Below are 22500 nucleotides of genomic sequence, written 5' to 3'. Positions count from 1 at the left end.
GGGACAGATGTCTTGGGATCTTTAACATTTGGGATGCTGCAAATGCCGAAGTTAAATGAAATACCTCCCGGGAGGGAAGGCCGGGAGGAGGGTCGGGGAGAGAGAAGATGGCCTGGACAAACAGGTCCTGAAGCTTCGAGGCAGGAACGGGGGGCGCGGGGACAGGCGGGCGGCGCCAGAGCTCCATGGGACAGGTAAGGGGGAAAACTTAGGGGGACGCAGCGCGGGTGAACTGGGGGGCTCAAGCTCCTGAACCCGTGGTCCGTGGCCTGAGCGGAGCTGGCCCTACCAGGAACGGAGTGATTTACAAAGGGGGTGGGAATTTCAAGTTCCTACCCAAAGTGCACATTTCCGACTCCTCAACCCTTCTCCTTCGACCTTCCCCACGCCTGTGGATCCCCTGGCCAGGTTCCGGGAAGCCAGAAAGCAGCCAAACAAAAGGAGCAAAGTCTCGGGCCGCCTGGATGCGGAGGGGCGCGGTGGGGGAGGGGAGCAGGGTGGACCGGACAAAGGGGCTTTTTAAGGAAAGCCGAGAGGTCTGGTTTCAGGGCGCATTCCTGGCTAGAACCCACTCCACCATCGCCTGCTGGAGGCGAACACCTTTCCCAGTGGGGACGGAGAAGAGTGGAGAAAGAAACCAGTTGAGGGACCCTCTTCCACCCTCCTTCGCCTTGAGGGTCCCGGGCTATTCCCCTTCTTTCTGCACTGCTGGCTCCGGCGGCTGACCATTGATCTGTTAATTCATTAAGTGGGATCTTAGGAGTGCCTGAGACTGTTCTTTGCTGGGTGCTGGAGGCAATGTGATGACGGTAGATGAGGCTCTTGCTTTCAAGAACTTCTAATCTCGTGTAGCAGAAGAAACTTAAAGGAACTTTTTGAAACTGTGGGAGTGGATGGCCACAGAGTGTGGAAGTTTCCTGATGCAGCACTTCTCCTTGGGAAGTGAAAATCCTAAAGAGATGCAGTTTTTCTCCTTTGAACAATCAGATTCCAAGTAGTCTGACTTTATTCAAGGACACTCCACGTCCTCACCAACTTGTGCTCTGGGTGTTGATGCTCTGGGGGTTGGGGCAGGGCACTGATCTGAGAACCCTGATCCCTTAGGCCAGCGGGCAGCAGGGCACTGAACCCCAGCCAGCTCCTGGGGGTACTACCCACCTCCCTTTTGGTATTTTGCGTTGAGTGGCCTGGCAGACAGTGAGATCCAACCCATTGGATCTAGGGTTCTTGGGAGAATTGGTTGGCTCGTCGCATTCCAGACCTCACGTTCTGCTGGGTCAGGAAATGCTGCATGTGAGTTTGAGGGAGCAGGGGGTTTACAAAAATTCCAGAGGATCAATGCGGTGAGTTGATTATCTGTATTTCTCTCCTCTGAACTCAGAGAGGGGGGATTACCTGAAAGTGGGGTTCTTCACTGGGTCCCGGGCACCAAAGCATCTGTGGATAGAATTCAGAGCGTTTGTGAACTTAGGTGGGAAGAAATATCTTTATTTCACACCAACCTTTAACAAAAATTTAGCATTGCCTTCAATCATGAAGGCAAGAAACCATTGGCAGTAGCTGTGGCTTTGCCGTTGATAGAATTCACAGATAGTTTACGGTCACGTCGCAGTTGTTCTGTCTCGAAGCACCGTTTACATTCATCGCTTCTATGAAACTATCCACTGCCACATCCCGTTTAACATTAATAAAGAAGCATTATATATTACTATGTGTTTGTTTTTAGAACTGTATTTTAATATAATTCGTTCTCCTGGTGATTCTCTTCATTTCTTTTTTGTGCATTAAAAAACATGCCATGGGCTGGTTCCAGAGATTTCCAACACCCCCCACCTGGAGCTGGGGGATGGGCAAGGTGGAAGAAGGGGACTAGTTCCACTCAGAGTCAATCTCTCTGTGTTTGTCTTCTTTGGAAGAATGTGACAAGCCAATAGGGGGAGGGGAGGGCTGCAGGCTCTTTGGGACACCCAAAGCTGGCTCCACATCATGGGAGGGGTCTGCCCCCGGTTGGGGGGGGCCCCCGTAGCCTCAGCCTGGGGAGAGGAGGAAGTGGTCAGCCTGGAGGACTCTGGGACTAGCATTGTTTGGAAAGAGGGTGTGTATAGGATGCGAAGGTGAGCTGGGTATGTGTGTAGGGACTGTGGGGGATGCAGGTGAAGGGAAGAAGGCAGACAGGAACTCCGTCGGTGACACAGCTCTGCTCTACAGGGGACACTTGGTGGAGCACACTTCTACCTGCCCAGCCACGGGGAAGGGGAGGGCGTTTGGAGATGGGGCTGGGAGAGGGGAGCAATCCAGAGAGATGCTGAGGTGCTGATACCCCAGCGTGAAGGGACACAGTGGGAACATCAGAGTGGGAGAAAGGGAGGTGGTGCGATGTAAGCCTTGAGGGATGTAGTCCTTAATCTGTATCACGTCTGTGTGTTTTCCACGTGGAGCCACAGGTAGCCTTAGCCCTTGCTTCGCCCAATGAAGTGGGCTGAATTCTAAATGGTTTTGGGTTTGTCTGAGGACCAGTGGGGTGGGAGACCTGGAGGCTTGTTTTCTGTAGAAAACAAGTTCCGTTTCGGTCCCTGGTCCCTCATGTTTGGGGAGTGGATTTAGAGCCTGGGGTCCAGTGGCTCTCCTGTGGCGTAGGGGCTAGGACTGGGGTTCAGCTTAGTGCGCCGTGGACCCTGTTGAGGGATGGATGTAAGAAATAAATAGGCCTTGATGATCCTGGGAGGAAATGAGTAGGATGAAAAGAGAGACCACTCTTGCTTTCTTAGGGACCCTAGAGCCTTCCCATACGGACTTCCATAGTTACTGCCTTGCCTGAAATTTCCTTAAACCTGATTTGGGAGAGACAAAACCCAGGCCTTGCTTTCCATGACTGTGTATGGAAAGAGTCATGACCTATTCTTGTCATTCTGTCAACTTCTTGTTGGTATTCCCCATGGACAGTGGCCTTTCACCCTGCTTCTGGGGGTCTCGAATGCCTTGACCTCTCTCCTTGCTAGGGAGACTAAGGGTTAGGAGAGCAATTGTGCGCCCTAACCATTCACCACTTTTGCATTGGAGTCCCTTGAGGCCATGAAGACATGACCCCCGTTGCCTTCTTCTGGGGTTCCTCCACGGGGAGCCCCTCTCTCCCTCCTCACCCCACCCCCGGAAGTGTAGAGGCCCAGGAGCTGCCTGCTGGCAACAGCCACGGCAGGATTAGTTCAGGGAAGGACTTGCTCACCTGCTCCTCCCCTCTGACTCAAGTCGTAACAAGTAACCTGGTTCCCCTGGCCCGGCAGGCAGCCTAGGAGGAAAGGCAGCCAGGCCAGCAGGCGGGACCAGAGGGAGGGGCGGCCATCGGCAGCGGCAAGTAGAGAGCTGGAGCCAGGTCAGAGGAGAGCACAAGGGAGACTGGCCAGTGGCCTGGGACACCCTGAGGCGACATGCGACACCCCTCGGCCCCCTGACCTGGGAACGGGGGTGTTTCCTGGAATCCTGGACTAAACCCCAGAAGCAGGTGAGAGCAGGGCAGGGTGGAACAGGTCTTTGGGGCTGGGGGGCAGGCCGGCCCGGGAGTGGGGGGAGCCCCTGTAGTAGCCCTCGTCACCACCTCCTCCTCCGCCTTGTGTCTGGGGCATGGGATGATAGGGGGGTGCTGGTGGGCCCAGATGAGGAGCCCCTTGCTGTGGGTTTGCTACAGTTTTGCTGTAGTCCCCAGGCGTCCGTCTCCACAGGAAGAAGCGAGAGGCCCAGGACCTGGTTTTGGGGGCACACGGGTGATCGAGGAGGGTCCTCAGTGGCTCAGCCTGAGGGACACAGCACTGGTGTTTCCCTTCCTTCCTCTATGCCTCTTCTTTCCTGTCTGCCTTTTCCTGGGGACATTGTTCAGTCAGGTGGACTGCTTCTTAGGACCCAGCCCTGGGGCTTGCCGCTTAGAGCTGAGGGTCTGGAGGGCAGGGAGAGATTCCTGCGTTGGGAAGGGGTTGGGCATGTTCCCTGAACTGCCTTTATCTGAAAGCAATGCCTTAAATATCTAAGGCTCAAGGGACTCCTGTGGTGCTGGTGGAGGCGGGAGCTGAGCAGATCCCTTGGGCTCCCGGGGCAGGGTCCCCACGGCCAGGAGGGCTGCCTTGGCAGGGCACATGAAGGCGACTGCTACATGGCTGTTTGGGGTTCCTGCTCAGCCCGGCATTGTCCAAGAGGTCCAGATTCTGAGCGGGGAGCTGGAAAGGGCCTTCCCTGGACACTGTCTAGTCTTTGTGTCCACGAGGAAAGGAGGCTGGCCGGGCCAGGTAACTTTCTCAGGACAACACAGGCAGTAGCCGAACTACAACTTGAAGCTCTCAACTTTGGGTCCTGTGTTCTTTGCGTCGCTTGGAGCCGTGAGTTAGCCCAGAGTGTGCCCGGCATCAGACCCTGGCAGCGTGTGCCCTTGACCCTGGCGGTGAACACTGGAGGAGAGGGGGTGTGCCAAGGGGGCTCTCCTCTCATACCCACCCCTCTGTCCGCGTAACCCTACACACCGCACCAGTCAAGGAGGAAAGCAGGGGCTGAGCTATCGTAACTTGCCAAGGCAACTCCTTCGTGGTTAATAATTAATTAGCAAGTGTGACTAATTCATGGCTTTTCTCCCACATTACCTCCTCCCTTGTGCAAAGCAGAACGCTCACCGTGCTAGCTGAGACACCCTTGCTTCCTAGTTCTGGCTGGGCCCGGGCCCTGGCCCTGGCTTCTGGGGAAGGTCAGAGGCTGCCTGCGGCGGGTGGGAGGTGGGTGAGCCGCGTGCCCCTCTGTCCTGCTCTCATCTCCAGGGGGCATGAAGGTTTGGGAGGGATGGGCCATGCAGAGGTAACTCTCACACTAATTACCCTGTTCTGGGTTTCTAGAACACGGGCTGGTCTCTCTCTTTGGCATGTTTACAAAGGCCCTACGTAAACATTTCTTTTTTCTCTTTCTTTCTTTCTTTCATCCTATCATCTATTCTCTGGACTTTCTGGGAAAAATGAAATTTCACAGTGCAGGTACATATTGTTATCAGGGCCACCTTTTTATTGCTATTGCCCACGGTACTTCGCTGGGCTGTGCCATTTATGGAGGTCTATAAAAGCGCTCCATCGGTCCTGCTCTTCCAGTCTCGAGAGGCAGAGGTCCTACTGGGGACCTGGCTGTGCGAAGTCCCTTCTCCCTCTCTGGGCCTTGCGCTGTGATCGGCTTTCCCAGGGCTGACTTGCCTCTGCTGTTGGCTGGTGGCAGAGGGGTGGAGCCCACCTCCTCCACCCCGTGGCCCTGTGCCGTGGGGAGGCAGGATAAGCTCCAGACAGAAACTCAGAAGGACTTTTGGACTGTTGCTCAATGGGCTGACTCAGTGAGGAGGTGGCTGGGCTCCCCTTCCAGACGGCCTGCCTGGGCTCCTCCCGCCCCTCCCTACCCCTGCTCCAGCCAACAGCTACCAGGCCGCGGCCAGCTGAGACCCTGACCCAGGGATGTGGGCTCGGTGAGGAGCAGGTGTTGTTTTGGAGACTGGTACCCCTAGCTGGGCCGACACACGCTGAGACTGTACCTGTGCCACCCAAGTGCTCCAGGGAGATAGAGGAGTGGGTGGACTTCTTGTCCTCGGGCGGCTTCCACTCTAGTTACACAGCCCCTCCCCCTCCCCCGTGACCCTGACACACACACACACACACACACACACACACACACGCCGGGTCTCCTCTGGCTGTGGGGGATAGGGGATCTCAGCTGACTCCTCCTTGAGGGGTCTCCTAGACATAGTGGCTTGAGAATTATTTCAGAACTTTGGGACAGCTCTCTGGCACCTGCCTTTGGATGCATACCCTGGTCCAGAGGGCAGGGCAGCCTGGGCTTTGAGGACCCGAGAGCACAGGCTTGGGTGGGTACCCAGTGCCCAGCCAGTTTTGAAGTGTTGTCACCCACTGGGGCAGCGGGATGGGTCTCATGCCTCCTGGGTTCTCGGGCTGAGGACAGTCAGCCCCATGGCAATCGACGGCTGTGCCCCAAGAAGACATCTTCCCCTTCCTGCTTTCCTTTCCTCCTTGCTTTGTCCTCCCACCCATTTTTTCTTATCTTTTTCCTTTTCATTCTCTTTCTTGCTCTTTTCCTTGTCCTTGTCCCCAGTCTCAGTGGTCCCTGTGGCCACCACTGCTGTTGACTCTCTTGGGCTGAGAGGCCCCTCTCAGAAGGAGGAGGCAGGAGGCTAGGGTGGGCCCAGAGAGCCCCCGAGAGCGGCTTTGCTGGTGAGGCCCACAGAGCCTTCTCGGTAGCACCCCCAGAGCTGAGAACACCCCAGGCCAGACTGTTCCAGAAATATGGCCCTCACTTCCACTCCCCGTGCCCTCAGATATCTGATCCTTAGGCTCTGTTTGGAACTAAGGGGTTTCACATCTATCTTTTTGTTGTTGTTCTCTTAAAAGCTGGGGAAACTGCAGGCCACTGACACATCCTGGCTCAGCTTGGGAACGGTGTCACCCCTCCCTACTCTGTGCCCCCTCCTCCCAGAAATCCACCATGGAGAGTAAGGATGAGGTCAGCGACACTGACAGCGGCATCATCCTGCAGTCTGGTGAGTGGTTTGGGGAATCCCGCCACGTGGGCCCCCTTGCCCTGCCTCTCTGGGGCCCCAGGCCCCAGGCCCCAGGCCCCAGGGCCGGCCAGGCTGAGAAGCTGGAAGACTGGAGTAGGGGGAGGGCAGGAGGGGTGGGAGAGGCCTCTGCTGGGGGCTAAATACGAGAGGGACTGCAGTTTTCCTGGATGGTCTGGCCTGGAGGTGTGATCCTATCTGGAACAGGTCTCTGCAACTCTGGCCCTAGTGATTACTAAGAAGTAGAAAAATCTTATCTGGCTGATGGAAAGGTCCTGTCTCTTTGGTTGGCCTGAGTCTGTGGGCCTGGTCTGGTCCTGACAGAAGAGAAGAAAGAAGCATGTGTGTGAATGAGAGAGAGAAAAAGAGAGAGGGAGAGGGAGAAAGGAGAAGGAGGAGGAGGCAGCAGTGAATTGTGTGGGTGGAGGGTGGGAAGGGTGAGAACGGAGCCCTGACCGGGTAGCCCTCCCACCACCTGCAGATGGCGTGGTGAGGCGGCCCTTCCTTTTGAGCTGTCATGTTGCCACCTCGGACAGCCAGGAGATGTGGTGTTTGTGGTCATGACACAGGCCGCAGCACCTGAGATCTGCGATCAGCGGGCAGGCATGAGGCTGTGCGTGTGTGTGTATGTGTGTGTGTGTACACGTGTGGGCCTGGGATAGTTAACGAGTGTCTGAGAGGGGCTTACCCACCTCGGCTTCCCTGAGCCAGTGCCCTGCGGCCCCCCTAGGCCCTGACAGCCCGGTGTCCCCGGTGAAGGAGCTGACCCACGCGGTGCGCAAGCAGCAGAGGGCCCTGGAAGAGCGGCTGGAGGCACACCTAGAGGAGCTGAAGAGACTCTGCCTCAGGGAGGCGGTGAGAGCCTCGGCCGGCCCCCGGTTCCTCCCAATAACTTGGGGTTAACCGGAGGAGCCCTAGAGCCACATCTGGGGATGTTTGGGCTGAGGGAAGGGAACCCCGTTTGTGAGAGAGTTCTGGAAATCAGGTGGGGGTGTGGTGCCTGGAGTCCCTGACCTGGGCCCTGAGCCGCCCTGAGCGAAGGAAGTAGCCAAGGTGGGGCCCCCAGACACGGGAGGGGAAGACAGAGGGGCTACAGAGGGAGTTGACAGAGGTGCCTGTGGGAATGTAACCAGGGCCAGAGTAGATCTCTGGCGGGGGTGAGCAGAAGGTAGAAGGGAAAGAGGAGGGAATGTGGAGGGTGCCCTGAAGAGGCCAGTGAGACAGGCCTGGGGGACGGGATGGGGTGGGGAGTGGGCAGGGGCCTCTGGGGAAGGGTGGGCACAGGCAAAGGGGGGTACCGGCTATGCTTGGTTGGCCAAGGGCTGGGCAGTTGGAGCGGGGCCTGGCTGACGTTGCTTCCACTGCAGGAGCTGACGGGTGTCTTGCCGGCCGAGTATCCCCTCAAACCAGGGGAAAAGGCCCCCAAGGTCCGCCGCAGGATTGGAGCAGCTTATAAACTGGACGAGCGGGCCTTGCACAGAGAGGTGAGGCACCTCAGGGGGCTGTCTCTCACCCCCCCCCCCCCAAATGTTGATCCCTGAGCCAAGTCCTCACCATCTGGAGGGGCAGCTTCTGAGGCACAGGGCCCTCTCCTGGTTTTTGGCAATCTCCACCACCCCCCGCCCCCCGCCATCACACCCAGTCAGGGTGCTCGGCTCCTTGTCGATGAGGGGCACCCACTCACATGTAGCCCAGTGGCCATGGGGAAGGTGTGTAAGAGCTGGGGACTCACGAGAGGACCCTGGGTTTGTTTGGGCCAGTAGGCAGAAGATCAGTTAAGAGCTCAACCACCAGCCCAGGGAGGCAATGGCCCATTTAAACAGGTTATTCTAGCCCCTAGGGCTGTCCTCTTTCTCAGCGGGGGAAGGCAGGTGGTGAGGGGGCGGCTCGGGCCCCGGGATCCCTTCCCCATGGTGCGAAAGGTGGCAAGTGTCCCCTGGGCTCACCTGCCCAGCCCTTGGGGTCAGGAGGGAGAGAGGCCCACGTTGGTGCCCGCTCTGCCTGGCTCAGTGGGCAGGTTGGCGGGTGGGTCCCCAGGCCGGCTTTTCGGGCCCACAAGTTTGCTCTCGGGCACCTCCCACCGCTCCACCTTCCGCCCCAGGGCCCCAGGGCCGCCCGTGCTGCCGTCTGCTTCCCGGCCTGGGGGTCCGTCGGGGCCCTTCCCTGGGTCCCCACGGCCACTGAGCCCCCTGCCCCTCCCACTCCTCAGGACCCCCTGAGCGGCCTGGAGCGGGAGCTAGCCCTGCAGCTGCAGATCGCTGAAGCGGCCCGCCGCCTGTGCCGGGAGGGGAACCTCAGCAGGCAGGCCCGCCGGCAGCGGAAGCATGCCATGCTGCAGGAGGAGAAGAAGCTGAGGGAGCTGGAGCGCTGCCTGGGCGAGCAGCGGCGCACCAGTGGGCCCCCTCCCGCCGCTGCCCTGCCCCTGGGCCGAGGTGAGCCGGTCGCCCTGAGAGTCCCGTCCCGGGCCACGCGGGCCTCGTGTGAGCTTAGGTGGGATGGCAGGTGGCATGGCCCCAGGGCCACTGCATTCGCCTTCGTGCCCAGCACTGTGTTTAATAGTCCAGATTGGCTTTAGCTGGGAAACCTGCTTCCTCGGTCCACCTCTACCCCATCCTGACCCTCTGCAACCCCGACAAGCTGTGGCCCAGGGCTTCTCCATCCCGTGAGGCCCTCTCCCCCAATCTCCTTAGGAAGCATCCCATTCCTTCCACGTCCACCTCAAAACCCACGGCCCTCAAGAAGGCCTTCTAGGCAGAAAGGTGCTCCCCAGGCTGACTTCAAGCTTCTTCCCAGGGTCTATGCAGCCGCCAGGTCCACTCTCCTGCCCTCCAGGCCCCAGGGGCTGGCTTATATGGTCAGGAAGCGTGAGGCTGACGTGAGCCTGAGGCTTGAGCTGACGTGCTGTCCCCCGGCCTGAGCGAGGCTGCTCAGGGACCCAGGGCTACTCGTGGGATGTTTAGGTTGAAATCCAGCACCACCAGTGCCACACCCCACCATCCCTTAAGCATCTAGAACCACCCTGGTCAAGGGGAATCCCTCCACTTCTGCTCTTTGCTCTTACTGTGCCTCTAGTCTCATCCCTGAGCCCCGTGGCCCAGAGACCTGGGGCTGTGGGGCACCTACAAAGTCGTCCCTGCCCAGGACCTGCCATTATTGGACACCGGTGCACCCAGCCCGGGTTACCTTCCAACAAGTGGTTCTGAGCCCTCAGTTGTGCCGGCTTTGCCCTCTCCTGACGCAAACCCAGCTTGTCAAGTCCACTCGCAGCCCTACCTTCTACTTCTCAGGGCATCATGCCCGTCGCTTGCCTCAACCCCTGGCCTCTCATGGGGCCCAGTTGTAGGGGAGGGACCTGGGGTGAAGAAGGGAGGGGTGACCTGGGGCCATCCTTGGAACTGGAGACCAAGGCCTTGGTCTGGGCTTGGGGAATTGTTTACTTCTCCCACACCCTCCGGCTCCTACCCCTGCACCTTGGGTTGGCTTTTCACAGAGGCTGCTCTCCTCTTCTGGTTGGGGACGCTCGTATTTAGAACCCCCCCGTGCCCAATGGCCCATGCTGTGGGCAAGGGGACGCTCCTAGTACAGGTCTCCAGAGTCCCCGCTGCCGCACGTTGTCTCTGATGTAGGTGAGAAAGGGTGTGACCAGACACCTCCCAGGTCACCTCCAGCAGAAGCAGAGAATGAGGGAGGAGGTACCTCTGTGTGACAGTTGACCCAGTAAACCCAGGAGACCGTGCACCTGACCCAGGCTCAGATGGCCAGACTTCTCTGGGTCGACTGGCTCTGGCCTGGCTGCAAGACAATACTCGTGGTCTCCCAGGCTCAGATGGAAAAGAAGTTCTCCATCCTCCCTCCACTCCGACAGGATCCCCAGGACTTGAGCCCCCGCCTTGAAAGGCAGCCACTGACTTGGGTGTGGAAGTCCCTAAGGGGCTTACCTGCACTGTGCTGGTAGGGAGCCGGCGGGGGAGTGAGAAGTGCCCCTGTCCCAGTTTGCCTCAGCCCCTCCTGTGTCTTCTCCAGCCCCGTACTGCTCGGCAGCCTGCAGATGTTGGGGTGGCAGAGGGTGTGGGGGGATATCACACTGCTGCTGCCATTGTGACCAGTGATGCTTCTCGTTGGGGGTATGAGCGGGTCAGGATGTGCCTGGGGCTTTCGTTAACCTTCCATGGGAGACAGGCGGTTCTGAAACCTCGGTGCACTCAGCTGTAGAGAAGAAACCTGGGGTAGCGGGCGCCTTTCACCCTCCAGATCAGAGAAAAAGACGCGGCACCCTCCACCTTCAAACCCTGTCTTGCCGGTGGGCCTGAGGTCCTGGGTTCTGATGTCCTGCCTTGGGAGCGCAGGAGGAAGCAGCTCTAGACAAGTGATTCCTTCTCTGGCTCCTCGGCCCAGCTGTGCTTTCCCCAGAAGGAGGAAGTAGAAAGGGATTAATAATTAGTTAGTAGCTGAGAGGTGTTTTGAATTAAAAAGGAAAAAAAAGCAAACAGAAAAAAAAAAGAAAAGGAAAAGCCACCCTGCCCCCTTGGTCTCCACACAAGGCTTATTCAATTTAGGATAATTACTAATTATGCCAAGTGGGGGTAATTAGCTAGTACCTTGCAGGTGGCAGGGAGCAGTCAGGTGTTAAACTAATTCACCACAGTGAATTTGATGAGAAATCCCCCCCACGCCCCCATGACACACACCTCTAATTTTAGTAGGTGCTCGGAATGCGTTTGTGGACTGACAGTACCTTCCTTTAGCAATGCTGTCTATTGGAATTTCTGCGGTGATGGAAATGTTCCATATCTGTGCTGTCTATAGTAGCCGCTAGAGTATACGAAATGTGCCTGGTTTGACCGAGGAACTGAATTTTTAATTTTATTTTATTTTAATTAACATAACCCCCATGCAGCTAGTGGTGACCCGTTGAACAGTGCGGCCTTTGAGAATGTGCAGAGTTGGTGGGTGTGACCTCTGTAGTTACCTCCTCACCTGGGGGGTCCAGCTGCCAGTGCTGCACTGAGGGCAGGGTGAGGTTGATCCGGGGCTGGGTTGGGGCAGTGTGGCTGAGACAGTGAGCGGCCCTCGGGAACCGCTGTGTTTGGCTGGCAGGTAGATGTGCTCCCTCCATGTCTTAACTCTACAAAAGCAGCGGGTCTCCAGATCACCCTCTTTGCATTGCATTTGTTTGGCCAATGAGTCTCTGACATGCTTGTTTTTATGAAGATTAGGGATGATGGGAGATGATGTCTCTCTTCCCAGATCATATAGTCAAACCAAAACACATGACACTAACCCCAGCTGCATCACGGGACCACGATAGTAACAGTCCCACAAATTCTTCAACTTGACAGATCTGTAAAAAAGAACACTCTTTATTCTCCGAGGTTTTGTAAAAGATCAGAGGCAGAGAACCAGAATTCAGTAAAAGGGTGTAGCCTCACTTGAACCCCAAAGCAAAGGCTAGTACGAGCCAAGCACAGCATGGCCTAGCTGGCTACTTGGGAGTCGGCCCAGCTCCTTGGGCAGTATGCCCTACGTGGTTTAAGAACTACCCTGGGTAGAGTTTTTTTAATTCATTTAAGTTGTGGAGCAAAGGTTGACAAACTTCTATAGAGGCTCAGTAGATATTTTAGGCCTCATGGGCTATAAGGTCTCTGTCACAACTACTCAACTCTGCCATTGTGGTGCAAAAGCAGCCAGACCTTATGTAAATAAATCTGTAGCTGTGTTTCGATAAAACTTTATTTATAAAAACAGTTAGTTAACTGTATTCAGCCCAAGGGCCCGTAGTTTACCAGTCCTGGTACAAAGGATTTTAAGATGGCTGGAATTGTTTAACTGTCTTAGAACTTTCTGGATAATGACTTATGCATTAGATGCTAGCTAACAGGAGAACCCATAAATGGTAGGTAGCGGTGACAAGCCAGACTCTGGTCAGACTGTCTGGGTATGAATTCTGACTCAATCCACCTTTTGGTGGATTGGCCTAAGCCATGTTACTCAGTTCCTGCAAGCTTTGGTTTTCTTAGCTGTTACATGATGATAATAGTGTTTACCTTACACGGTGGTTATGATGACATAAATTAATATACATAAAGTACTTAGAAAACTACTGGTACAACAGAAATATTGGCGATTGTTAATTTCCCCTCATCATTGTTATCAAACATAGTTGAAAATACTTTGTGAATTCCATCCAGGTCAGTAGAGTATTCTCAGGGTCTAAATGTTTCAGTTTGTTCAAGGGCAATGGCAAATGTAAGTTCCCTCTGATTTCCTGGGTCACAGCTGCTGTTGCGCCATGCAGAAATGTCACACTCCCATTTCATGCAAGTGACTTGCCATATCACCAATTGAAGAATCAGATCGCTGTGAATTGATCCCACAACTCCACAACTCAAACTGCCACTTTGCGCTGCTCTTGGTACTGGTAATGCAGGGCTTCTCAGATTTGGGGTCTTTGAGTTGAGTTGTATTCATGATCTCAGAAGACTATAGAAACATTAGGCAAATTATTTCCATCCCAAAGGCCTTCCAGAATGACACTTCGCCTTTCCCTTCCACTGCTGGGAAACCCTGTCAGAAAAAGCCCTGGCTTTTTTTTTTTTTTTCTTACAGACAGGGAAACTGAGGCCTAGAGCATTGCAATGGCTTATTCAAGGTTGTGTAGCTAATGGAAGAGCTAGGATTGAAATCAGGCTTCCCGTTTCCTCCTAGCTTCTGATTTTTTTTTCCACTTCCGAGTAATAAATTCATATCTAACATAGTATTTAGTACACAGTTGGTATTTCCTGATACGGGATGCTATCGGGAAGGGGGGTGGGGTCAATACTGCCGGATAAGCCAGATCTAGGAGTTGATTTCCTCACCTCTTTCTCTCCTCTTTGACTTTTCCAGAGCTCAGCGCCTCAGATGACAGCTCTCTATCAGATGGGCTGCTCCTGGAGGAAGGTGAGAGGGGTAGTTTAGGGCCTATTGTCAGGATTGGGCTCATAACGGAAGACAGTGGGGCTTTGGCAGAGTTCACTGCTGAGGACTTCAAATGGGGAGTGGAGATTTATTGAACTAGTGAAGGCAGGAGTGCCGGGCTGGGCTCCAGGTCTCTGCTCCTACTTGATGCTAATTTCTATGTGCCCTTGCACACATTCATTTGAGGGTGGGGATGTGCTGACCCTTTGCCATTCTAGAAGTTCAATCATTTTGACAGGGAAGGAAAAGGTGAATTCTAGCAGAGCCTATGGGCTCTGGGGTCCCTGCCTTTGCCCTGGGACCCTAAGAGCCATCTGGCCACAATCCTTGCCCTCTTTGAATAGAGGATGGCACTGGGGAAGGAAACACTGTCCATCGATTAAGAACCCTGTTTATAAACCTTAAGGATGCTGGGGGTCAAGGTGGACCAAGAGGGTAGCGCAGTCCTATGTAGGGGAGTGTCCAGGTCAATAAGGAAATAGTGCACCTGGGCACAGCATGAACAAGAAAATTAGGTAAGCGGAAAGGTAGCTGCAGATATAATACTAGGAGCAAAGGTTAGAAGGTGGAATGATGTGAACTAAAGGCAGTCAATCTGGGGAGGTTTCCTGAAGGAGGCAGGTGTAAAATAGAGCTATGGGTGAGGAAGTCCCAAAGGAGAACAAAACATTTTTGAGCATCTGGGCCTGGAGCCACAGCCCGGAACAGCCAGATAAGCAGCCGTGGGAGGGAGAGCAAGGCGTGGGCCACGGAGGTTCTTGTTGGGCCGATTTCCTAGCCACTGCCTTCACCAGGTTTCTTTTCACTCCCCGCAGAGGAATCCCAAGTGCCAAAACCTCCCCCAGAGTCCCCAGCTCCACCTTCCCGGCCTCTCCCACCCCAGAGCCTGGAGGGGCTGAAGCCAGCAGGACCTGAGACTGGGGGCCTGGAGCGGGCCCCCATCCAGAACAGTCCCTGGAAGGAGACCAGCCTGGACCACCCCTACGAGAAGCCCAGAAAATCTTCTGAACCCAACAGCGAGTCCAGGTCAGGACGGGGAGGAAGGGGAGGGCTGGAAGTGGGTGGGAGCTGTGCTTGGCCAGGGGGGTACAGGCAGGGCAAGGCGTGGGAGACTGCCCCTCTCCTTAACTGTGTGATGGTGAGAGGTGTGAGTTTTGGGGCCCCCTTCCACTGTGCCCCCTTCCTCTGCACAGCTTGAGGCCCTGAATGGAGGCATTCTTGCCGCTGACCTGTCCCTAATTCTTTTGCAGCAGCCCAGCCACCACGCCACAGGACGGGCCCGGTGCCTCCAGCCTATGGCTGCTGGAGCCTGCCTCCTACCATGTGGTTCCCATCCGCAGCGTTCCTGGCCAGCGGCAGGGCCGCACCAGTGCCCCAGCCACCCCTGAGATGCAGGGGAGGAGGGGCCAGGCGCAGTCTCTGAGGTAAGAGACAGGTCACCCCAGAGATGCAGGGGGAGGCGAGACCCACTATTGAGAGCTTACATTTGGAGGGTGGTGGCTTCTAGGATACAGGTGGGACTGGGTGACACATGGCTAGTGCTGTGGCTTCTCCATCCCTTCTTGGGGCACCTCTCAATAGAGGCTTTGCCACAATCAGCAAAACCAGAGGCAAGTCACTTGTGAAGCAAGCTGTTTTCTGCACAACCCAATTCAAGTTCCGCGCCCCCCCCCCCCAACCTATATTCTCCTATGGCACAAGAATATGTGCCTTGGTAGATACTTTTGCAACTGTTTAAGATTGTTGTATTACTGGTCGCTGACAGCGGATGATTCACTCTCTCAATTGATGTGCAGTCGATTCTCATTATTTGTGGGAGTCTGGCATCCTATAAAGTCACCGCAGACAGTAAAGTAGCAATACTGAACCATTGCTCCTAGGGAAAGCACAGGGTGAGGCTCTCGAGAGCTTCTGGTCACAACGTTTTTGTCAGTCGATCAGTCCATAACCTTGTTTTATGTGTGTTTCTGTTGAAAGACACCTTATTTAATATATGCTGTTGACCCATTAACATTGAACTGGCCAATGGCACTGTCACTCATGCCCGAATAAAACTCATCTCCTATGTATATTCTACTGAAGGCACCTTCATAGCCTTCCTGCCCTTAGGATCACCAGACAGCACTTCAGCACTATGCTTAGGGCCATTTTAAACAGTGAAGTCACCAAGAAAAAGTACAAGAATATGAAACGCGTGACACTAAATAGACTGTGGCAAGAATACTCGTTTATGGTACGAAAGCCGAAACGAGAAGTCAGAGCATTGCCTTGTTCAGTCTCGGCTGGGAATGTGCCTATTGAGCATGTCAAAGTCTTCACCATTCTGTGTGTGCGTCCACAAATGACTGCAAAAGTATTGTGCGTGTTGACTTTGAGGCTACAAATGCATTTTGACTATGGGGGGGATTGGCAAATACAGAATCTGCAAATAATGAGAGTCAGTTGTATGTTATTTTCCAAGTGCTTTATCAGTATTCTTGGTGATAGTTTCAGTGACAGCGTTATGAAAGGCACTGTTAGCTACACCCCACGGAAAGCCCTGGGCACCAGTGCTGGGCTCTTCTGTCAGTTTAAATTCACTCATCAGGCAGCACTGGACTGGGTGCAGCCTGGGACAACTGCTCTCAAGTCAGGCCATGAATTTTATATTTGACATACTCCCAGGGCTATTTTACAAACAGTGCCTTTGTGCAAACTGGGAAAAGGGGCTGGGTTTCAGCCCCTGAGGGTCTTGGGCTGCCCCCTTGTGGAGGGTCGACCTGCGTGCAGTCCCCCTATGGTAGTTTGGTGGCGCCGCCAGAACAGCATGACACAGAGTGGGTGGCTTAATGACAGGGATTTATGGTCTCACCGTTCGGGAGGCTGGAAGTTCAAGATCAGGGTGGGGTTGGTTTCTTCTAAGGCTTCTCCTTGGCTTGTGCATGGCCATCTACTTCCTTCACACGGTCTCTACCACATGACAGCTTTACAGGTCCGGCTTAGATACCTGACCACGGATTTTGTGGGTGTCATGTGGCTGAACACAGGGTCCCTAAAGCAGCTGAAAATAGCCCACGTGGCCGTGGCACGCTTTGCACAAAGCACAGAAGTGTGAATGCAGCAGGAGGGATACGTTGAATGGCACACCAGGCCAGGAGGGCGTCTGGATGCTTCCTGGAGGGGGGTGGGGGAGGTTTGTAGAGCGTCTGCCTCACCTGTTTATCTTCACCCCCCCCCCCCCCCCCAAGGCCCAAAGGACTAGATTCGGCCTCCCCGACTCAGTGCGTCTCCCCTTCCCCCCCTCAGGATGGATTCCTTCCGGGCGGGTCCCGAGGGCCGAGGCCGCAGCGCCTTCCCCCGCCGCCGCCCCACTCACTACACGGTGACGGTGCCCGACTCCTGCTTCCCCCCGACCAAGCCCCCGCTGCCCCACCCCGCCTACCACTCCTGCTCCGAGGACAGCGGCTCCGACGTCTCCAGCATCTCGCACCCCACGTCGCCGGGCAGCAGCAGCCCCGACATCTCCTTCCTGCGGCCCCTGTCCCCGCCCGAGCCGCCCCGTCCCCGCGGGGCCTGGGTCCCGGCCGGCGCGCACTACCCCAAGCTGCTGCCGCCGCCCGGGCGCTACGTGCTGGTGGCCGAGAGCCACCTGCCGCCGCCAGGCGAGTGGGAGCTGGGCCGCGCCGCCCTGGGCCCCGCCTACGAGGAGGACGCGGCCGCGCTGCGCTGGCAGCGGCTGGTGGCCTCCCGCGGCCGCCTGGTGCGGACGCCCTCCCTGAAGGACAGCCCCGCGGGCCGCGCGCTCAGCAAGGCGGCCGTGTCCGAGGAGCTCAAGTCGTGGCACGAGCGCGCGCGCCTCCGCAGCGGCCGCCCGCACTCGCTGGACCGCCAGGGGGCTTTCCGCGTCCGGAGCCTGCCCCCCGGGAGAGAGGGCTTCGCGCGAGCCCCGGCTCCCCGGACACAGGTACGGGCGGCCCCGGGGTCACGGGGCCTTCCAGCTGGGGGCGGACTGCGATTCTAGCGGGCCCCAGAGTAGAGAGGTTTGATGCCACTAGGCTGGTGGCCGCTCCGTCCCCAGCTGGGAAGGACAAGCCACAGAACCTTTCCTCTTGGCTTTGGAAGGCACTCGTGACACCCCCCCCCTCCCCCCACGCACCTCCCAATTTTGCCTCTGGCTCAAGAGCGCTCACCCACGTGCACTGGTGGAGGTAATCCTGGAAGAGAGCGGGGACTCTTTTCCTTACGGGCTCCTTTCTTCTTGGCTTTGGAAGGCACTCGTGACACCCCCCCCCCCCTCCACGCACCTCCCAATTTTGCCTCTAGCTCAAGAGCGCTCACCCACGCGCACTGGTGGAGGTAATCCCGGAAGAGAGCGGGGACTCTTTTCCTTACGGGCTCCACAGATGATCCGCAAAGCAGATAAGCCTGTATTCAGAAGCAGAAGTCCAATCCGAATTAACCCCCAAGTTTCCTGATGTGAAGGCCCAGGACAAAGGGAGAGTCTGGACACGTGTTTGCAGAAGCCGGGACCTGTGATTGCCTGTGGGTCCACGTCCCCTCCAGCGGCCCTCCTGGCCGCAGGGCTGAGAAGCAGGGTGGCTAATGGTTAAGTGCACAGGCTTATCAGCCTCTCAAGCCAGGCCACAGTGGGGGGGGGGGGGGGTTTCAAATCTCAGCCCTGCTCCCTGGAAGGGATATTAATGTTTGGACAACTATGTCAGAAGGCCATGAACTTTAAATGAGTTATTATGTGTAAAATGATCAGAACAGTGTAGAGTAAGTATAAGTAAGCGGGATTCTTATTCGCCAAGGACCAGATTGGTAAGGTAGACGTGAGGTAAGGCTGCCCACTCTGGTTTCAGTGACCCAGTTTCTTCTTTCTGGAAGTAGGGATAACACATATGCGTCTTGTCTTCTTTCTCCCTGGCATGGAGGGCTCTGCAGCCTCCAGAAGTTACCAACAGGCTGCTTCTTTGAGACCCAAGATCCCTACCAGGCCCAGCTGCACATCCCTCCCCCACCCACCGGTCTCTGGGCTGCAGCTGGCATCCTGGCCTGGCAGCGGCCTGGCCTGGGTCCCAGGCCGCACCCTCCAGCTGACGTGCTTTTGCTTTTCCCTTCCTGCCAGCTTGGACCTGTCCTCAGCCCAGGCCCAGCCTATCCCAACCTGCCAGACAGGGAGGGTGACAAGAAGTGAGCCCAGGAAATGCGGGGAGGAGGAGGGCAGGGCGCCTGGCACACCCCAAAGAAAGTGGAGTGGAAAATGGATAAAGGGTGATCACTGGGGGACATAGAACCTCCTGGAAAGGCAGGGGCTGAGTGCCTGGGCCCCTGTAGCTGCCAGTCAGTGTCCTTAAGGGAAAGGGATGGTGTACCTGTGTTTGCTGTTTGACATTTCTACCTGGTTTGCTTACAGATCTCTCCTTTCTTCCTGACCCCGGCAGGTGACCACAGTGTATGTGCCCCGGAGATCGCCCGAAGGGGCCCCTGTGCAAGTCTTTGTGCCTGAGAATGGCGAGATCATCAGCCAGGTGTAACCAAGGCCGGGTGTCACCGTGTGCCCTGAATGCCTCGACCTGGCTGCCGGAAAAGACTGTTCCACAGCAGAGCTGGAGCCGAGACCTCCCTGCCTCGAGTGCCTTCTTCGGCTCCTTTACCCCATCGCGGGTCGATGACCTGGAGCTGAGCCTTTTTTTTTTTTTTTTTTTTTTTTAATGTCTTTTGTTCAGAAACCCTGGCCTTAGGATTTATATTGTGATTTGTCCTCAAGATCCCAATAATATGATGATGCTTTATTCCCCAGAGCTTGGTCTACTGGACTTGAGGCATTGCCTGTCTGACTGACAGCATTTGTCTCCTTCTGCAAGACAAGTGGCAGGGGACACGTGGAGCAGAGAGGGCCACGTCGGGATTCCTCACAGACTATTCTCTGGCTCAGAGCACGTCCCCGGAGAACAGCTCCTGTCTCACTGCAGCTGGAGGCACACTAGTGCGCCTCACCACCCCCATTTCCCAGCTCTCTGGGTACTGTAGGGGTGCCTGACAGGGGGAGAATCTTCTTCCCCCTTTATAATGTGCTCTGTGATGCACACACGAAGTGGTAGGTTAAAGACCACACATCCTGGTGGAGTATTGTCTCCCGGGCCCTATTTTCCTCACCCCATAACCCCCTCTGGAGGGCCCCCAGTCACTCACCATATGCTCTCTGTGCCGTGTGGGCTCCCACATCTACCCAGACCTCTGAGCCTTACGTTTGAGGCTTCACCGGACCGTAGCATTAGGAGGCCCGGGCTGGGGGCTGGCCCGTGGTGGTGTTTGGTGGAGAGCAGCCCACGCTTTGACCACCGTCTCTGGGCATCGTGAGAGCTTGCAACCCCACCCATTTCTCTGTCATCTTTTCATTATCGTCCTAAAAACGAAAACCTTCCAGATATCTTTGGAGAGGCACACTGTTGTGGCATGTTCTCCTAGGAGGGGGTAGGGGTCCCTGTCCTTTTTACCCCTCACCCAGCTGTGCTTCTGCTTTTGAGACTGGATTTCCTTGAAAGAGGGCAAGTCCTTGTTTTTACCAATATGGGAATACTCACTCTTAAGGGTGTTCCTTAATCATCCCATCTGCTAAGACTTGAGCAGGCCTGGACACTTCCTGTGCTAAGACCATCCGATAGTCTCTGGGTTCTCGTCCCAGGGCCTTTTTGCTGCCTGGTCACATACTCAGATCTCCTGCCTCAAGGAGAAAGCACAGAGTTGAAGCTTGGTGGTGTTAGGAAGAACGGCATTCTGATTCTGCCCATGCAGACCCCTTTCCCCTCTGAGTGGCCTGGACTTGGACAGAAACTACAAATACAGCTTAAACCCCCAATCACTTTGATGCCTGACCCCAAAGAAACACAGTTCTCCCCACTGGACAGAAGGCAGTGTAGCCAACTGCACAAGGGTGCCGAGGGAGGAACTTAGGTGGCCTGTCAGGAATCCGGGGGAGGAGAGGAGAGCCTGAGGGGAAGCACCCGCATTTCTGTCACTGCCCTCTTACCACATACTGCAGCTCCCTCCTTTTTGGGTGGACTCTGGCCCCATTATGTTAGAATGTCCTAGTTCGGATGCTGTTCTCTTCCATTTTATCTCTGAGTGCCTGTCCCTGGTGTAAAGCTATCTCCCCTCCCCGTGTCCTGGGAGCCCAGAGCTCCTAGGCTGAGCCAGGAGACATCCCAGCACCGCCCCCACCCCCACCCCCCACATGAGGGTCCTTTATGTTAACTTATTGGTCCTGTGTAATGCCTGGTGCAGTTGCGAAGTGGCTGCATACTTGGCTGCGGGGCTGGAACTGTGTGGGTTTTAGTGCCAAATATGTCAATAAAGTCTGTTCTTTGTGATTGGCCTGAGCTGATGAAAGGTTCTTTTGTGCCAAGTTTTCTGAGCAGAGGTTTTGCCCAGCCCTCAAGATGCCTGCCCAGGGAGGCAGAGTCGCCTGGTCTCCAGCGGGTCTGGCCTGGTCCCTGGGGAGCAGGGGGATGGCCGGGGTGGTAGAGGTTCTCTGCTCCCTGGCAGGATGGAATGAGGAACAGTCCCTGCCAGAGCTCCTTAGGTCTCCAGGGCCTGAGGAGATGGGCTCTGGGAGCCACTTTCTCAACGGCAGGGACTTCCGCTCCAGGAAGTCTGAAGGCTTCCCCCAGGCCAGGCTAGGCAGTGGATGCCGATGAGTGGGGCTGAGTCTCCTGTTCCTTGAAGCGGTTCTAGGAGCTCTGGCCTGCCCAGAGTGGAGGTTTCCATGAGAAATAGGAGCTTCTCCAAAGCTCTACAACGCAGGAGTTTCCTTGGGGTGGTGGGGGGAGGTGCTTTCCACAAGGTCTCCTCCCCCACATCTGGGCAGGGTTGCCCACAGCCCCTCCCACCTGGGGACCTGCGCGGGGAGGGGGAGGGGGAGGGGAGGGGGAGGAAAGCTCCAATTCAGCCCACTTCCCTGCCGGCCCTGCAGGGGCCGCTATAGGACCCGGGGCACAGCGCCCCCTGGAGCCACGATGCCCAGGAGAAGCGCGTGCCCTGGATCTGAGGTGCCCGGTGTGTCAGGTAAAGGGGTCCCTGCCTGCCTGTCCCTCTCCACAGCACACAGAGGGCCGATGGCTACGGGTAGGGGTGACTCCAGCCTGGCCCTGGGTGCTGAGCCCTGGGGACCGGGGGAATCTGTGGGCTTCAGGGGCTTGGCTTTCTCAGGCTTGGGGGAGACTCCATTCTGGGTAGAGGTGCGTGGGTGGAGCAGGTCTCTAGGGGTCTCTGGAGGAGTGAGCGTCCTAATTGTGGACCTAAGGATCTTCAACTTAACCGAACTGCTCATAACAGGGCGCTTGATTCTGTATTGTAGACAATTGGGATGAGTTAGGCCCAGGGAAAGCGACCGAGTGCTGGGGAGTTCCGAGGGGGCAACCAGTCAGAGGAGGAAGCTCCCCAGCCACAGGACTGACAGAGACCAGCTAACACATGGGGACACAAAAGAAGGCAGGGGCAGGCCCTCTGTCAAGGCTCTTCTAAGAACAGCCCATAATGGGATACACAAGTTTGGGGACCCCAAGGGCAGGGCAGTGAGAGAACTGGCTCAGGCAGCGGTCTCTTGGTCCAGGAGAAGATTTTCCTGCGCAGTGTCTGGGGGCGGGGAAAGATATTTAGGGCTCTTAGCTCCCCTACCACAGGGCAGAATGGGATTGATGAATTGGGGAAGGGGGGCAGAAGTCTCTGGTATAAGGGAGCTTTAGGATTTTATTCTATTTTATTTTATTTTTTTAATGTTTATTTTTGAGAGAGAGCGAGAGGGGGAGGGGCAGAGAGAGGGGGAGACCAAAAACCCTGGGCAGGCTCTGCAAAGTCAGTGCAGAGCCCAAGGTGGGGCTCGAACTCACAAACTGAACCTGTGAGATCATGACCTGAGCTGAAAACAGGAGTTGGATGCTTGACCCACTGAGCCACCCAGGCGCCCTGGGAGCTTTAGGATT

At 56.0% G+C, this 22500-nt stretch overlaps 1 protein-coding gene across 2 annotated transcripts; it reads left to right on the top strand.

Annotated features, from left to right (window-relative positions):
- Position 1: 1 nt before the first annotated feature.
- On the top strand, positions 2–20898 carry INAVA (innate immunity activator). 2 transcript variants are annotated; one of them, XM_053909083.1, is made up of 10 exons: positions 2–194; positions 6414–6562; positions 7311–7435; positions 7948–8064; positions 8790–9012; positions 13466–13519; positions 14353–14563; positions 14788–14961; positions 16823–17480; positions 18961–20898. In XM_053909083.1, the coding sequence occupies exons 1-10, from the start codon at positions 34–36 to the stop codon at positions 19051–19053; spliced, it is 1965 nt and encodes a 654-aa protein (XP_053765058.1). In that variant the 5' UTR covers positions 2–33; the 3' UTR covers positions 19054–20898. The 2 variants fall into 2 exon arrangements, with proteins under 2 accessions (XP_053765058.1, XP_053765059.1); XM_053909084.1 differs by lacking the exon at positions 2–194 and adding an exon at positions 3297–3499.
- Positions 20899–22500: the final 1602 nt, after the last annotated feature.

Source organism: Panthera pardus, unplaced genomic scaffold, assembly GCF_024362965.1.
Source record: "Panthera pardus isolate Hobbes unplaced genomic scaffold, ASM2436296v1 HiC_scaffold_21, whole genome shotgun sequence".
In the NCBI taxonomy this organism is placed as follows: domain Eukaryota; kingdom Metazoa; phylum Chordata; class Mammalia; order Carnivora; family Felidae; genus Panthera; species Panthera pardus.
The sequence above is the reverse complement of the archived record's forward strand: the minus strand, read 5'-3'. Positions and strand labels throughout refer to the sequence as shown.

Coding starts and splice junctions, on each gene's coding strand:
- INAVA (XM_053909083.1), top strand. CDS start 34: ATGCTGCAAATGCCGAAGTTAAATGAAATACCTCCCGGGAGGGAAGGC. Junction 8,065..8,789: donor AGCGGGCCTTGCACAGAGAG/GTGAGGCACCTC, acceptor CCCACTCCTCAG/GACCCCCTGAGCGGCCTGGA. Junction 9,013..13,465: donor TGCCCTGCCCCTGGGCCGAG/GTGAGCCGGTCG, acceptor TGACTTTTCCAG/AGCTCAGCGCCTCAGATGAC.